General features: G+C 38.0%; 1 protein-coding gene across 1 annotated transcript; it reads right to left on the bottom strand.

Annotated features, from left to right (window-relative positions):
* Positions 1-1436: 1436 nt before the first annotated feature.
* On the bottom strand, positions 1437-13983 carry LOC131976140 (NLR family CARD domain-containing protein 3-like). Its single transcript, XM_059339062.1, has 8 exons — positions 13895-13983; positions 12197-12432; positions 6645-8466; positions 3432-3605; positions 3158-3331; positions 2816-2989; positions 2640-2665; positions 1437-1762 (listed from the first exon to the last, which is right to left on the bottom strand). Exons 1-8 carry the CDS (start codon positions 13957-13959, stop codon positions 1437-1439), a joined length of 2997 nt encoding a protein of 998 aa, XP_059195045.1. The 5' UTR covers positions 13960-13983.
* Between the last annotated feature and the right edge of the window lie 4667 nt (positions 13984-18650).

The raw sequence follows: 18650 nt of genomic DNA, 5'->3' as shown, positions 1-18650 counted from the left end.
ATAAACTCTCCCTCGTATTTCACTCACTAATCTGTATGCTTCAGCTTTACTTGGTGAAAATAATTCCACTTGATGATGCAGATTGTTAATGTAAAGAGGGGGACCCATGTCTTGCTGATGACTATTGTGATCACAGTAGTGTGTGCTGGGTTGAGATAGTTCATCACTGTTGATGTGTTGTAAATGCATATATTTTTTGTTCATTGTTAACTAAATATTTTGTTGAATGATTTAAATGAACATGTTCAAAACAAAGCATTAACTAAAAAATGATGACATTCAATATTTGTAATGACATGTATCTATCGAAGTATGTTAAAATAGTGTTCAGCTATTGAAAACCAAAAAATGTATTTCAATTTTTTGACACTTTTGGGTTTATTTGATTGGTTTTGATGTGTGGAAGAGAATTATTTGTGTGTTTTATTTAAGATGAAATGTGAACAGGGATGCATTGATTACAAGTATTTTATTTAAATAAATGTTCAAAAAAATAACTGAAACACCATGTTTGCCTCATGACAAATACATTTTACATTCATCCAGGTTGCTTGTGTAACCAGTAGTAACTAAAACTGCTCCTAATCAAGTCATGATCATTTTATAATAGTGAGCAAGTAGAAATGACGGATTTTTGGGTAAACTAAACAGGGTCTCACATGTTACTCTTTCTAAAACGGCTTTTTCTCTGGACTACTTTAAAAAAAATAAAGGTGAAAATTGAGAGTATACCCACTTTATCAGGGACCACTACACCACTGAGTATAAGAAGAATCTCAGTAGAGGAAATTTCCACACAGGTCTTGGAACCAGGAACCATGTCACGAAAAGAAAAGAAAGCCATCACTTTTCTTTTCTTCTCACTTCCCCTGTCCTTTACATTACATTACATTACATTACATTACTTTACATTACATTACATTACATTACTTTACATTACATTACATTACATTACATTACTGTAACATGTAATACAAGTTACTACAAGTGAAATAAATAAATTCATATTTTTATGGGGCATGTTAAAATAATTGATTATTTTCTATATTGGTAAATTATTTTATGCTTGATTTCTGCTTCTCTGTTTCACTCTCTGTCTCTGTGAGTGACGCAGGTATCAAAGGTCAAATCTTGAGTGTAATAAATATCTCTGTGTAATTATATTAAGTCAGACAATATGATTTTGATACAATGATTATGTTTGTGTGTTAATTTTGGTTTAGAAACTTTGACTACATATATTTCATTGTCTGTTTCATATTTTTTAGACTTTTAGAATCTATTCATAAAAATATGAATTTATTTATTTCACTAATAGACTGATGAACTGGTTTAATGCCTAGTAACCTGGGTTACACCGGCCCTTCCCTTTCAAGCGTGGGAAAGCTAGCACCACAGAACACTTGACACATGTTACAGCAGAGACTGCACAGTGTTTACACACCCCTGAGCTCCATTAGGTCATCGAAAAGGTATGGATCCACCTCACGGAGAGCATCGATCAGAACTAAACTGGCTTTAGCTCCCTTCTTTCGCACCGTGTCGATCACGTCTCGTGCTTTGTTTATGGTTGTTCTGTTTGTTTGCCTGATATCCTCCATTTCACCCTGATTTATCACATCACGCTCAAAAAGTTTATCCAGGATAAAGTTCAGATTAGCATCAGACACTCTTTTAACAAACTCTGTCCGAATAACTTTCAGGACAGCTAGGACTCTGTCCTCTGATGGGACATTTCTCAGGGCAATTTCCGCTCTGACACCTGAAAGATAACCAGGAAAATTATTTTTTTCAATCACTTTTAAACAGAGATATCTTTTAAATGTAATGTTTTGGTCTGCTATAGCAACGTATCTGCTCTGTAAATCACTTCCTGTGCTCTCCTTTGATAGACAATCAGCAACCAAAAGGAAGAAATGTACAGTACATTTATATTCCCAGTTGTAGATTTCTTTTTCATTCATAGAGCAATGATGTGGTGATAAATAAAGGCAAACGGCATGCAGGTTAAATAAGGAATATTTGATTTACAAATGTGAAGGTCCCTGAATGCTTAGAAGAGATATACTGTACATATCCAGTACATTTTTATTCTCGACTATTACAAGATCTTTTAAATTTATATTTCTGCTTAAAACCGGTTCATCTCTCCCCATTTAATTTTTTACCACTTCAGTTCAAAGTTAAAATGAATCTACATTTTTAGAGAGACTGGAGCCTCCAAAGGATGCCAGTTTGTCTCTATCCTTCACCTATTATTCATTATAATTTTACTGTCTGATGTGTACATTTAGTGTTAAACTAAATAAATTATTTGTGTATGTGTCACCTCAGGACACCTCAGTCCTACCTGTATAATTAATGTTCCGAATGTCATGTTCAGCCCCTTTAAGAGAGGATTTTTTTTGCGATAACAATATTCTTGACGATGTTACAAAATACTGAAAAATGTATAGAAAATATGATTGTTTTTAAGTCTGCATAAATAAACAAATAAATAAATAACGTTCAACAAAATATAAATCAATCATAAATCTATAATGTAGTGTAAAGTGCAAATCTCAATGGTCGACATACAAAAAAATACTCTAGACTCTTAGTAAATAATAAAAAATAACCATCCTTTTTTCAATACTCACTTTTATTGGGTTCCTCAGCTCTGATTCTGTAGATATAAACACAATCCAAAAGTTATGGATCAAGTTTAAAATAATTGGTTAGTTCTTTGAGTCCCTTTGAGTACCTTCAGGGTCCTGAGATGAGCCAACTGAGTAAATGCTTTGTATCACATCAAATCTGCTCTGCAGAAACTGACCTCAGAGTCTCCAGTCTGCAGCGTGGACTTTCCAGAAAATCACACAGCAGCTTCTCTCCTGAATCCTGCAGGTCGTTGTCACTCAGCTCCAGCTTTCTCAGATGGGAGGGGTTGGACTTTAGAGCTGAGGCCAGAGAACCACAGCTGGCTTCTGACAAACTGCAGCCCATTAATCTGAATAATGAACGAATTATATAAAATTCTATTTATTATCCAGTCAGATCTGTTAAGGTTTCAAATGTGTAGCTCAATATCACTGTTTCCTGACAGATGAGCTTTTTTCTAAAAAATGAGTACTGTCATTCTACTGATCTACAGCAGCAACAGAGTCAGTGAACTAACCCCAGAGTCTCCAGTCTGCAGTGTGGATTCTCCAGAAAATCACACAGCAGCTTCACTCCTGAATCCTGCAAGTTGTTGTCACTCAGCTCCAGCTCTCTCAGATGGGAGGGGTTGGACTTCAGAGCTGAGGCCAGAGAAGCACAGCTGATCCTGGACAAACTGCAGTCTCTCAATCTAAATAAAGAATAAAATAATTGGATAAATATTCATTTATTATTCAATTAGCTCAACATTAGTATGGAATAACTAAATCAGCTGCAGCCAGTGAACTGACCTCAGCGTCTCCAGTCTACAGTTTGGACTCTGCAGTCCAACACACAGTTTCTTCACTCCTGAATCATGCAGGTCATTTTTACTCATGTCCAGCTTTCTCAGATGGGAGGGGTTGGACTTCAGAGCTGAGGCCACAACTTCACAGTGGGTCTCTGAGATTCGACAGCCAGAAAGTCTGTCATGATGCATAAAACAGTATGTTATTAGAAAAGTGTAAACCATGCATAGTTCCGCAAATCTTTCTCACTGTCTTTGACATAAAACTATATTTTCAACCACCTTCTCTCATAAATACAGAGTTCTAATCTTTGCTTTAATTGAATCTTGTTGCTTTGAGTACAACTGAGTATCCTTACTCCTGGGTTTCCTGTTAAGACAGATTTACCTCTCTGGATTTTATTTTATTGAAACCACTTCGCAACGAGTGCCATGAAGTTAGGGCTGGGGGATATGGCAAAAAAAATCATCACAATATATTTTTTCATATCGTCCGATCTTGATTATTGTCACGGTTTTTTATACTGTTTTTAAACTGCCAGTTTTAAATCATCTGTACTGAAAACTAAAGAAACTAGAGATTATTTTTAATATTTTATTAACATACAAACTAAATAACAAAGCAAATTAAATAAGACAAACAAAACAATTAAGAACAATGATGAACAACAATTTTTACTCAACAGGACAACAAATGTAGAAAAATATATTTTAAAAAACAACACTTTGAGCTACTTTACAGTCCTGAGTGTTTTTGCAGGTATGGAAGACCAAAAATAAACAAATTGTGAGCCTAATTTCTTGGAATGTTGCTTGTAGGCTCAATGGCCGAAACAGATGACGCGATTGATTGCTGCTTTGGTCTGGTGGCATGGCTAGTAGTGGCTGAACTGCTAATGCTACGTGTTCTGGCGACAGTAGCAGGCTGTGCAGACTCTGTTCCCATTTTCATGCTTTTGGCATAATCACTTGGGTGGTACTTCTTCAAATGATTAATCAGATTTGTTGTTGTTAGAATGCCCACGATATTAATGTTTTGCTAACTTGTTTATTGAACTAAGTTCCATTCAGTAATAACTTGTTTCTCTGTAAGTTTTTATCTGTCCCACACTCTTAAACGCACCACAGCCGTCCCTATGCTATTGAATGCACCATACCTGTATGTGAATTGCCATGCTGTGAATGTTAGTTTTCTCTCGATACAGCGATATAGATTGTAACTTCCTTTGCTCTTTCCCAACATTCACCTGTTCCTCCCTGGTTTATTTCTCCAAGTCATGACTGACATCTATTTCGCTGCCCTCAGCTCCACGTTTGGTCTTTCTGTTTACTTCTCCGGCAACATACAAATGGCAGTGGAGCAGGAAAAGGTTGACTCTGATTGGACGTTGTAACGCATGCTGATCATCTGAAATTCATCGCCATCATATAATCGCCATCATATAATCACCATCATATAATCACCCAGGCCTAAATGAACTATCGTATTTCCTCAAATAGTAGCCGGGGCTTCTATTAATAAAAAATCAGTTTGGGACCCGACTAATAATAGGGGCAGGCTATTATTTGAAGGAGGCTTTTATTAAAAAAAGAAAATCAGATCAGCTCTGACCGGTACTTTTTAGAGTGTTTTACACAGCGCATTGTAGCCAGTTACCTGGATGTCGGCCATATTGGAAGTACTGGCATGTAAACAAACAATGAACAGCACGCTGAATGTTCATTTTAAGCAGGATTTAAAATGTCTAAACTACAAAAAAGCCCAGAAGAACGTGCGTAAACGGCTCGACTTTACAGAGAATGACTAGGACAGCAGGAGAAACAACCATATTTACCTACAGTACTAACTCGTGTGGCCAAACTTCAAAATACATGTGTTGTGTCGAAATTTGTTACCGTGAAATGATGGTTCCCTGAATGGTGTTCTCCGTAGCATCACCTCCGCGGTTGGAGTTAGGATTTCAGTTTAAGGTTAGGCCTTGTAGAGATAACTGTTTGGGGTTAAGGTAAACTTGGGTTCATGTTGGGTTCAACATCTTAAAGGAGGACTGGTTGGGGTCAGGGGTCAGGTTGGTGCAGGTTAAGGTAAGGGGGACACATATCGACGGGGGAACAGACTTTGACATAACACCGGTAAGACACCCGGCTTATAAAAGAGTAAATTATTTACTAAAAATTGTTTTTACACCCGGTTACTAAATGAGGCCAGTCATTAATAGGGGCCCGGCTTTAAATTGAGGAAATACGGTACTTGTTTCTAAAAAACTCGGAGGAAAAATTGTGAGCTTTTATTGTGAAGGCCTTGCACATCCTGCCTTTGTTGGTTATTGTGGTGAGGGAATCCCAAACTTTTTAAACAAAAAGTCCAGTTTCCTCATCCACCAAAAAAAATATGTTCCTCAAAATTCTGGCTACTAACACTAATTAACAAATGGCTTTCCTATAATGAAGACAAATTAGCATGTGCGTTTGATAAAATCAATCAGGGACTCTTTCCCCACAATATCTGGACATGCCTCCAACTCTATAAATACTGGAGAGATGCATTTGATACTCTCTTCAAGGTGTCTGGGATTCCTCTCAATCAATCTCTACTGGTTGCTGAAGAAGTTAACATTCGAAAACATGCGCCTCTAATTGCATAGATTAAAGTTTTAAAAAAAATCTTCTAACTGAAATTTTATTCGCGCTACAGCCAAGTCACGTGCAGTTTGTGAAACATATTCCAGCTTAGGTTACTTGACACCTGCTTAAGAAATACCTAACCCTATAGTGCATAAGAATTCAGCACCAAATGCAGCCATCACATTTAAATGCTCAACCAAAACTGTTTTACAGGAGGATTATTTTAAACAGCTTTTCTATTGCATCTTGCATTTTTTTTTTGTCTTTTCAATTATTCATTTATTTTTTGCAAAAATTGTCTAAGCAATTATGCGATGATCGAACACCATACGTGACCTCCAGAGTCTCGTAAATCCCTCTGGGGCCTTTTTTTTATAATGGAGACACGCAGAGTGAGCGGACATTAGAGAGGGCGTGGCCTGAGACTTTCCCAGCGGACACTCTTCCCACTAAAGGAAACACGGCTAGTGTCCTTAATTTTTTATGATTTTACCCCTGTGGTATCGAAAATTGTGAGTATCTAGTATTTTTCTGGTTATCGATATCAAGTTTTAAATTATAGTATGTGACATCACTAAACCCCCCAACTTACTGAGCCTTTCTGCAGTTCTTCACAGCTGGAATCAGTCTACGTCGTCCCTCCGCTGTTGTGTTGTACTTCTTCAGGTCCAACTCATCCAGAACCTCCTCTGACATCTGCAGCATGTAGGCCAGAGCTGAGCAGTGGATCTCAGAGAGTCTCTTCTTTGATCTGTTCTCTGACTTCAGGAACTCTTGGATCTCCTGATGTACTGAGAGGTCGTTCATCTCCGTCAGACAGTGGAAGATGTTGATGCTTCTGTCAGGACAGATCTCATAAGTGTTCATCTCCTTCAGGTTATTAATGGCTCTCTGGATGACTTCTGGACTGTTGTCTGTCTGACCCAGCAGGTCTCCTAACAGTCTCTGGTTGGACTCCAGAGAGAGGCCATGAAGGAAGCGGACAAACAGGTCCAGGTGGCCATTTTCACTTTCTAGGGATTTCTTCATGGCTCTCATCAAGAAGACATCCAGGGATGGGTATTCTTGATCAGTGACACCATTGCTGTCATTGTCCCAGTCTGTCCCAAAGAAAGCCCTCAGTACCTCTGTGTTCCTGGTGGTGTAACAGTGGAATAGGTAGACTGCAGCCAGAAACTCCTGAACGCTCAGATGAACGAAGCAGTAGACTGTTTTCTGGAACATCACACTCTCTCTTTTGAAGATCTCTGTACAAACTCCTGAGTACACTGCAGCCTCTGTGACATCGAGACCACAGCGCTCCAGGTCTTCTTGGAAGAACATGATGTTTCCTTCCTGCAGCTGTTCAAACGCCAGCCTCCCCAGCTTCAGAAGAACTTCTCTGTCAGCCTCCATCAGCTCCTCTGGACCCGTCTCATGTCCCTCATCATACTTCTGCTTCTTCTTCTTTGTCTGAACCAGCAAGAAGTGTGAGTACAGGTCAGTCAGGGTCTTGGGCAGCTCTCCTCTCTGCTCTGTAGTCAACATGTGGTCCAGAACTGTAGCAGTGATCCAGCAGAAGACTGGGATCAGACACATGATGTGGAGGCTCCTGGACATCTGGATGTGTGAGATGATTTTGCTGGACCGCTTTTTATCTCTGACCCTCCTCCTGAAGTACTCCTCCTTCTGGGCGTCAGTGAAGCCTCGTACTTCTGTCACCCTGTCAACACATGCAGGAGGGATCTGATTGGCCGCCGCGGGTCGGGAAGTTATCCAGACGAGAGCCGAGGGAAGCAGATTCCCCTCGATGAGGTTTGTCAGCAGCACGTTGACCGATGACTTCTGTGTGACATCAGACACAACCTCCTTGTTGTTGAAATCCAGAGAAAGTCTGCTTTCATCCAGGCCGTCAAAGATGAACAGAAGTTTACAGACAGCGAGCTTCTCTGCTGTGACCTTCTGTAATGTTGGATGGAAAACATGGAGCAGCTCCAGAAGACTGTACTGCTCATCTCTGATCAAGTTCAGCTCCCTGAATGAAAGCGGAACCACCATACTGACATCTTGGTTCTCCAAACCCTCTGCCCAGTCCAGACTGAACTTCTGCACCAAGAAGGTTTTTCCAACGCCAGCGACGCCGTTCGTCAGAACGACTCTGATGTGTCCCTGTTGGTCAGGTAAGGCTTTAAAGATGTCCTGGCACCTGATTGGAGCGTCGTGGACGGTCTTCTTCTTGGAAGCTGTCTCCAGCTGCCTCACCTCATATTGGGTATTAACCTCTTCACTCTGTCCCTCTGTGATGTAGAGCTCAGTGTAGATCCTGTTGAGGAGGGTTCCACTTCCTGTTCCATCACTTCCTTCAGTCACATGTTCACATCTCCTCTTCAGACTGATCTTATGTTCATCTAAAACCTCCTGCAGACCACCAGCTGCTGAAAGAGAAGGAAAAAATATGAGAAAAAGTTTATCAAAAATCCATCTGTAAATCCAGGAATCTGTCTGTGTGTTGTTAGTCAAGTATCTCAACAACCCTTCATCCGATCGACTTCACACTAGTTGGGTGTGTTGCTGAGGACAGAAGGAAGTGCATTGCCTAAGATGAGCTCATATTGTGGCTAAAAGATTGTTTATAATTTTGCTGTGCCGCTATACAACAGAATCAATGCACTGGATAGTGTACATGCAGAGAGTTGGATGAAATCTCTTGCTTCAAGGCTAATCTGGGCACCTTGGTTAGCTAGCATGCTGCTTGCCTTGCTATCAGCATCCATTTGATTATTTGATGTATGTAACATTAGTTTGCCAAGCTTTTACATTTACCTTCAGTTAGCTAACCATTGTTAACAAAAGTTGGATGAAATCACTCGGCCAGGATGACAGGATAAGTTGTGTGTATATACGTGCAGTGACATTTAATGTTCTGAATATAATATCAGTCTAAATAATGTCATATCTGTAATCCAAAGACCATTCAAAGACCAATGTCTTGTAGACACCCCATTCGTCCTGCATCAACTGACTTTATACTATTATATTACATTATATTATCATACAATTCATTGTAAACAAATACCTATGCACATCAATATTATACATACATATCTATGGTTTTTCAAAGTCAAAAAGCAATGTTTCTGCTCTGTCTGATGAGTATTAGTGTAGGTTGATTTTGTATGAAAATTGTTTATGGCTACAAGTTGTAAGTTTAGATTTTTCTTAGTTGACAGCACAGCAAACAGACTGGCCCCTCCTACTCAGGTAAGAGAATGCAGATTTGATAAGATCAAGTTTGTGTTGATTCATTTCAAATCTATATTTATTTATCCATAAATCATGAAGTGGGCTTATTTGGAATACACATAGGCTTAAATGATTCATTACGTGCCCATTAAGCCGATGCCAGACATATTTCCTTACATTAAAAATGTGGAACAAATTGGACTGTGGACTGTTTTATTTCATCTGTATTGGTCTTATTTAAATTATGGCACTGTTATTATTAAAAATGTCTTTAGACAATGTCTCTACGATTGCTAGAAGAGACAACTCTGTTATGACAGGTGTATTGTTCAGGCCTAAGGACAACCAATATCACATGCAAAGTTATTTGGATGTATATTTCTGCAAAAAACTACACGTTGCACAAGCCCCGACAGGCAGGAAAAGAGGGAGGGAGGGAAAAGAAGGAAAGGGTTTTCAATTGTATGATTTTTATAAATCTTTTAATGTTTAAGCTGAACAACAACAAAGACTAGAAGATTTCCTCTGGGGGGCATTCTGAAAGGGCCACGGGGGCTACTGCCGGTGTGTGTACACTATGGTGAGATTCTTTAGAGATTTCAAACAATTAATACTAGTAATGTTATGATGCTATATTATATACAAGAAGCACACCTACAACTAGCATTCCTTTTCAAGCATTTATTCATACAGCAACCTTTAACCTCAAAATGTGTGTGTGTGTGTGTGTGTGTGTGTGTGTGTGTGTGTCTGTGTGTGTGTGTGTGTGTGTGTGTGTGAAACATGTATATCTGGAGGAGTGTGCGCGGTTACGCACGCATGTGTGTGTGTAACTAAAATCACATAAAGTTACCCGTGTGTGTGTGTGTGTGTGTGTGAAGCATGTGTATCTGGAGGAGTGTGGGCGATTACGCACATGTGTGTGTGTGTGTGTGAAGCATGTGTATCTGGAGGAGTGTGCGCACTTACGCGCGCATGTGTGTGTATGTGTGTGTGTAACTAAAATCACATAAAGTTACATGTTTGTGTGTGTGTGTGTGTGTGTGAAGCATGTGTATCTGGAGGAGTGTGCGCGATTACGCGCACATGTGTGTGTGTGTGTGTGTGAAGCATGTGTATCTGGAGGAGTGTGCGCGCTTAAGCGCGCATGTGTGTGTGTGTAACTAAAATCACATAAAGTTACATGTGTGTGTGTGTGTGTGAAGCATGTGTATCTGGAGGAGTGTGTGTGCCTAGCGCACATATGTGTGTGTGTAACTAAAATCACATAAAGTTACGTGTGTGTGCGTGTGTGCGTGTGTGTGTGTGTGTGTGTGTGAAGCATGTGTATCTGGAGGAGTGTGCGCGCTTAAGCGCGCATGTGTGTGTGTGTAACTAAAATCACATAAAGTTACATGTGTGTGTGTGTGTGTGAAGCATGTGTATCTGGAGGAGTGTGTGTGCCTAGCGCACATATGTGTGTGTGTAACTAAAATCACATAAAGTTACGTGTGTGTGCGTGTGTGCGTGTGTGTGTGTGTGTGTGTGTGAAGCATGTGTATCTGGAGGAGTGTGCACGCTTAAGCGCGCATGTGTATGTGTAACTAAAATCACATAAAGTTACGTGTGTGTGTGTGTGTGAAGCATGTGTATCTGGAGGAGTGTGCGCGCTTACGCGCACATGTGTGTGTGTGTAACTAAAATCACATAAAGTTACGTGTGTGTGCGTGCGTGCATCTGTGTGTGTGTGTGTGTGTGTGAAGCATGTGTATCTGGAGGAGTGTGCGCGCTTACGTGGGCATGTGTGTGTATGTGAAGCATGTGTATCTGGAGGAGTGTGCACGCATGTGTGTGTGTGCATGCGTGCTTGTATCTCGAACTGTAATCACATCAAAGCATCAAAGGCCTTGGGGTCGACCAATCAGAGCAGAGCAATCAATGGAATTAACAGCCCTGTCGAATGTTCCGGAACAGTGACAGCAGCCAGAAGTGGACAGACTGTAATTTCTGGCCTCGAACACAAAGCATTTTTGGCGAAACCATAATACCTATCATTGATCCGACTTCACTTTGAGCATCCTGAGTTCTTCCTGAACAGCTACATATGTTTTTTGTGAAGAAAAATGAAGAAATAGCTTTGTAAGAGTGATCTGAAAAACTGTTAAATATGCTTTTCTACAGAAATCTCCCTGCATTTTTAATATGGGAGCCAATGAGGCTGTTGGTGCGTGTTGGTGGATCATCTGTGCGTCCTACGCCCAAACTATAACTCTGACAGCTTTAGCAGAGGATTGTGAGGGAGAAGACTAATTTTCCTACGTTTCTATGTATAAATTATTTCTGTAGAGTGGAATTTGCGGCCTGGAGCGCAGTTTTCAAATGTATTTTTTGACAATTTTTTCTCTCCCTCTACACTGATGATGAACATTCTATGCAATACACATCCATTATAATCTCAGAATTTGTCCAAAAATGATCAGGGTCATTGAACAGGGATTGATAAAAAACTATATGACCTATTGAAACGTGGATTAATACACCGATACACAAGACTTGTGTCTACTGTTTAAAGTTTAAATGGAGTCTCTAGGTGAAATTATGCCGGAGAAGTAGACGTTCAAAAATATCCAATTATTGTTCTTTTTTGCTCATTTTTTTTTCGGCCGTCCCATTCACTTCAGTGCAAAATTTTGAGCAGTTTTCTGCGATGCAAAAAAATTCATATTCCGTAAAGAAAAGTAATATCACACGGATCCCAATCAAACCGCACGTTTTGATATATAATTTGTACTAGTAGCGGGACGAAATTGTGTCCGGAAGAGGAAGAAGAAAAAATCCACAGTATAACAGTAGTGCTCGGGGCTTTTGCTGTAGGGGCCAGTGCTCAGTGCGATTGCCCCGTGGCCCTAACTGTGACATCATCAGACAGGTGTACAGTCTTACCTTGTACAGTGCTGGTCTCACTAGCTGACTGCAGTCCAGCTCTTGTTCTGGATCTTTTTCCACACTGGGGACAGGAGGAGTCTCCTGGTGAAGCAGACTGGTCCCAGTATGAGGTGATGCACTGTCTGCAGAACCAGTGTCCACAGCTAGTAGAGACCGGATCCTTCAGGACGTCCTGACACAAAGCACAGCAGGACGGCTGCTCCTCCTCAGAAACATGACTCCTCTTCCTCTCTCTGTGGAGATGAACACATTATTTATTACATGAACTGTGTCTCTTTACTGCACTCTTCTGTGTCTCTTTACTGCACTCTACTGTGTCTCTTTACTGCACTCTACTGTGTTTCTTTACTGCACTCTACTGTGTTTAGTCACTGTACTCTACTGTGTTTAGTTACTGCACTCTACTGTGTCCTTTATTGCACTCTACTGTGTGTCCTTACTGCACTGTACTGTGTCTCTTTACTGCACTCTTCTGTGTCCCTTTACTGCACTCTACTGTGTTTAGTTACTGCACTCTATTGTGTCTCTTTACTGCACTGTACTGTGTTTCTTTACTGCACACTACTGTGTTTCTTTACTGCACTCTACTGTGTCTCTTTACTGCACTCTACTGTGTTTCTTTACTGCACTCTACTGTGTCTCATTACTGTACTCTTCTGTGTCTCTTTACTGCACGCTTCTGTGTCTCTTTACTGCACTCTACTGTGTCTCTTTACTGCACTCTACTGCGTCCTTTATTGTACTCTACTGTGTCTCTTTACTGCACTGTACTGTGTTTCTTTACTGCACTCTACTGTGTCTCTTTACTGCACTCTTCTGTGTCTCTTTACTGCACTCTTCTGTGTCCCTTTACTGCACTCTACTGTGTTTAGTTACTGCACTCTACTGTGTCTCTTTACTGCACTCTACTGTGTTTCTTTACTGCACTCTACTGTGTCTCTTTACTGCATTCTTCTGTGTCTCTTTACTGCACTCTACTGTGTTTCTTTACTGCAATCTACTGTGTCTCCTTACTGCACTCTATTGTGTCTCTTTACTGTACTCTACTGTGTCTCTTTACTGCACTCTACTTTGTCTCTTTACTGGACTCTACTATGTTTAGTTACTGCACTCTATTGTGTATCTTTACTGCACTCTATTGTGTTTAGTGACTGCACTCTATTGCACTCTACTGTCTTTCTTTACTGCACTCTACTTTGTCTCCTTACTGCACTCTACTGTGTCTCTTTACTGCAATCTCCTCTGTCTCTTTACTGCACTCTACTGTGTCTCTTTACTGCACTCTACTGTGTCTCTTTACTGCAATCTACTGTGTCTCTTTACTGCACTCTACTATGTTTAGTTACTGCACCCTAATGCGTCCTTTATTGCAATCTATTGTGTCTCTTTACTGCACTCTACTGGGTCTCTTTACTGCACTCTTCTGTCTCTTTACTACACTCTACTGTGTTTCTTTACTGCACTCTACTGTGTCTCTTTACTGCACTCTTCTGTGTCTCTTTAGTCACTCCTGTGTTTCTTTCCTGTACTGTGCTGAGTTTAGTTAACTCTATTGTGATTTATTACTGTACTACTGTATATCTTTACTGTTCTGTCCTGTGCTTATATAACTATAATGAACAGTGTAGAATATTTATTATCAGATAACATTACAAACAGAATCATCTTCAGTTTACAGTAGAAACAGTCTCTTACTTTGTGTGTGAGGGTCCAGGTTCATTACTGAAGTCTAGAGGACGTCCTTTACTACGGTCACTCATCTTCAGGTCTGAGAGGTAAACCAGTAACACTGGAAACACACAGTACAGTTAAAAAAGCAGAGTTTATATTAGTTTCATCAAAATCATTTGTATTTTATAGTTCTCATAATGATCAACTTTAAATGTTTTATATCCAGCAAATAAGTCAGACTTCACACTGTGTCTGTTCTCCGTTTAGTCTCTGGGTGTGTCACACATGAAGTGGCTCAGAAACCAGGAAATGAAAAGAGTAAACAATCTCAAGCAACACCTTGGAGAATTTATTTTGACATAAAGTATAACAGACTAAACAAATCAACAGGAAAAAAATCAGATTAATCAGTAATTAGAGTAAACTCGACATGCAACTCTAGTAGGAACACTCACCCAGCCTCAGACAGGTTTCCTCCTTCTGCTCCGAGTGTAAAATGGAGAGTGGTAATAAAACTTCTTACTTTCACTTCTGTGTTTAGCTCCTGTTTGCTCCTCCTCCTGTCTGATCAGCAGCTCTCTTGTACAAGAATGTGTCGGGTGGAGTCAGCAAGTTACGACACGTTTAGGTAAAAGTTTGAACAATAAGCCCTCACATACGGTTCAAATTAGTCCCATTTGGACATGTGACAGCAGCAAAAATACCCTAAATGTCATTATTTTAGCCTGAAATTGGATTACTTTTAAACCATGTTAAATGTCTAGATATCAGCTCTTGAACTCTTATCAGCTATTTTTGTTGTAATCATTTACATTTGTCCAAACAAATGTAACTTAAGTTGGACCAGGCATTAAAATGAACAAGAAATTGAAGAAAACAAGGGTGATCTAATATTTTTTTCCCAAGACTGTATATATATATATATATATATATTTACATATATATATATTTATACATATATATATGCAATATATATCCCGATATTTTTTATCACAAAGTGAAAGCAAATGTTCAGTCAGAGTCAAATATAACATGTAACAAGTAGTTTTATTAAAACCGTTTATTTAAGTGAACATAAATACTGTATAACAGGAGAACCTTTTAAAAAAAATCAAAAATCAAAAATCAAAGCTCCATAAAGTGCACATTTAAATAAAAATAGCCTATGGAATTAAATAGGCTAATCTTTTTCTGAAATATTTATATTTATATGAGAAAAGAATAATGAACATTACAAAAGAACTAAATATGAGAAACCCTAGTAAGGGCAGCATTTATATATAAAGAAAGAAAAAAATTAACGTTATCGATATATGTGATATGGTCTAATTCCATATCACATTCAAAAATATATCTATATATTTTTTATATCAATATATCGCCCAGCCCTAATGTTTCAAGAGTGAATTAATAAACACATGTTCCAGGGCCAGATTAACACTCTGCTGTACCCTGGGCAACAATATTCAAGGGCCCCATCATCACGACCCCAGAATCACCATAAACCGGCAAAATACGGAATAAATTACAGTAATATACAGTTAATATTCTCAATACATCAATAACTAACTGTCATCAAGTGCATTTTCATGGACATATGTGCAAACGCTCATAGAACTACAAATGCACCACGAGGCCACTCACTGACATATGATGTTATGAAAACAAAACACAGCAGCATCAGTATAATCTGGCAAAAATGACCCACTAAATAGATAATAATAATAATAATAATAATAATAAGAAGAAGAAGAAGAAGAAGAAGAAGAAGAAGAAGAAGAAGAAGAAGAAGAATACATTTTATTTGGAAGGCGCCTTTCTTTGCACTCAAGGACACCATACAAAAAGATAGGAAAAGATTGGGAAGGAAGTGTCTCAATTTTCACAAAAAATAAGTAAACAACCACTTTCAAAGCATCCAATATTTATTTACCAACACTTATTCCCGGCAAAAAATGTATTATAGATAGATGCATCACAGAGGAAGACAAGACACAAACAAAAAAATAAGAATCTAGAATCAAGTAGCATTTTGGTCCTCAGCTCTTTTTAAACAGAAATCACTCTGAAATCACCTCAAAATTCATTTTTGAGCAACAGGTCCGATGGACAGTTTAACATATAAGAGAGAGATAAGCAGATATTTTTCTTGTGCCCACACTGCCCTGGGCCCTTTAGAGGTCAGGGGCCCTTGGGCAAATGCCCAGTTGCCCATATGGTTAATCTGGCCTTGACACTGTCCCTGCTCTCTGAAACATTAATTAATGATCCATTTATTAATGTCAGATTTATTAATGTCAGATTAATGGCTATTTATACATTCTAAATAGACTTGTAGTATAGACACTCATGAGGACATTGCTACTGTGAAGGCATGCCATATGAACCCTATGTGAGGGTTAACCCTCTGGAGTCCATGAAAGCGCCGGAGCACGACTTCTTCGTGACGTCCAAAAAAGACACAAAAAGACACAAAATGACTAGAAAACAAGACACAAAATGACCATAAAAGACACAGAAGGCACAAAATGACAAAAAAGAGACAAAATGACCAAAAAAAGACACAACAACAGACACATAATGACCAAAAAAGACACAAAAAGACACAAAATGACTAGAAAAAAAGACACAAAATGACCATAAAAGACACAGAAGACACAAAATGACAAAAAAGAGACAAAATGACCAAAAAAGACACAACAACAGACACAAAATAACCAAAAAAGACACACAACATTTTTTTAAAAAGACACAAAAAGACATGAAATGACTAGAAAAAAAGACACAAAATGACCATAAAAGACACAGAAGACACAAAATGACAAAAAAGAGACAAAATGACCAAAAAAAGACACAACAATAGACACAAAATGACCAAAAAAGACACACAAAAATTTGTCAAAAAGACACAAAAAGACATGAAATGACTAGAAAAAAAGACACAAAATGACCATAAAAGACACAGAAGACACAAAATGACAAAAAAGAGACAAAATGACCAAAAAAAGACACAAAAATAGACACAAAATAACCAAAAATGACACAAAAAGACACGAAATGACCATAAAAGACACAAAATGACAAAAAAGAGACAAAATGACCAAAAAAAGACACAACAATAGACACAAAATGACAAAAAAAGACACAACAACAGACACATAATGACCAAAAAAGACACAAAAAACTAAAAAATGACTAGAAAAAAAGACACAAAATGACCATAAAAGACACAGAAGACACAAAATGACAAAAAAGAGACAAAATGACCAAAAAAGACACAACAGACACAAAATAACCAAAAAAGACACACAACATTTTTTAAAAAAGACACAAAAAGACATGAAATGACTAGAAAAAAAGACACAAAATGACCATAAAAGACACAGAAGACACAAAATGACAAAAAAGAGACAAAATGACCAAAAAGAGACACAACAATAGACACAAAATGACCGAAAAAGACACAAAATGACTAGAAAAAAAGACACAAAATGACCATAAAAGACACAGAAGACACAAAATGACAAAAAAGAGACAAAATGACCAAAAAAAGACACACAACAGTCACATAATGACCAAAAAAGACACAAAAAACTAAAAGACACAAAAAGACACAAAATGACTAGAAAAAAAGACACAAAATGACCATAAAAGACACAGAAGACACAAAATGACAAAAAAAAGACAAAATGACCAAAAAAAGACACAACAACAGTCACATAATGACCAAAAAAGACACAAAAAACTAAAAGACACAAAATGGCTAGAAAAAAAGACACAAAATGACCATAAAAGACACAGAAGACACAAAATGACAAAAAAGAGACAAAATGACCAAAAAAGACACAACAACAGACACAAAATAACCAAAAAAGACACACAAAAATTTGTCAAAAAGACACAAAAAGACATGAAATGACTAGAAAAAAAGACACAAAATGACCATAAAAGACACAGAAGACACAAAATGACAAAAAAGAGACAAAATGACCAAAAAAAGACACAAAAATAGACACAAAATAACCAAAAATGACACAAAAAGACACGAAATGACCATAAAAGACACAAAATGACAAAAAAGAGACAAAATGACCAAAAAAAGACACAACAATAGACACAAAATGACAAAAAAAGACACAACAACAGACACATAATGACCAAAAAAGACACAAAAAACTAAAAAATGACTAGAAAAAAAGACACAAAATGACCATAAAAGACACAGAAGACACAAAATGACAAAAAAGAGACAAAATGACCAAAAAAGACACAACAACAGACACAAAATAACCAAAAAAGACACACAACATTTTTTAAAAAAGACACAAAAAGACATGAAATGACTAGAAAAAAAGACACAAAATGACCATAAAAGACACAGAAGACACAAAATGACAAAAAAGAGACAAAATGACCAAAAAGAGACACAACAATAGACACAAAATGACCGAAAAAGACACAAAATGACTAGAAAAAAAGACACAAAATGACCATAAAAGACACAGAAGACACAAAATGACAAAAAAGAGACAAAATGACCAAAAAAAGACACACAACAGTCACATAATGACCAAAAAAGACACAAAAAACTAAAAGACACAAAAAGACACAAAATGACTAGAAAAAAAGACACAAAATGACCATAAAAGACACAGAAGACACAAAATGACAAAAAAAAGACAAAATGACCAAAAAAAGACACAACAACAGTCACATAATGACCAAAAAAAACACAAAAAACTAAAAGACACAAAATGGCTAGAAAAAAAGACACAAAATG

The sequence above is a fragment of the Centropristis striata genome, chromosome 8 (assembly GCF_030273125.1).
Source record: "Centropristis striata isolate RG_2023a ecotype Rhode Island chromosome 8, C.striata_1.0, whole genome shotgun sequence".
Taxonomy (NCBI): domain Eukaryota; kingdom Metazoa; phylum Chordata; class Actinopteri; order Perciformes; family Serranidae; genus Centropristis; species Centropristis striata.
The sequence above is the reverse complement of the archived record's forward strand: the minus strand, read 5'-3'. Positions and strand labels throughout refer to the sequence as shown.

Coding starts and splice junctions, on each gene's coding strand:
- LOC131976140 (XM_059339062.1), bottom strand. CDS start 13,959: ATGAGTGACCGTAGTAAAGGACGTCCTCTAGACTTCAGTAATGAACCT. Junction 12,433..13,894: donor CCTGGACCCTCACACACAAA/GTAAGAGACTGT, acceptor TCATCTCCACAG/AGAGAGGAAGAGGAGTCATG. Junction 1,763..2,639: donor AGCTGAGGAACCCAATAAAA/GTGAGTATTGAA, acceptor GTTATCTTTCAG/GTGTCAGAGCGGAAATTGCC.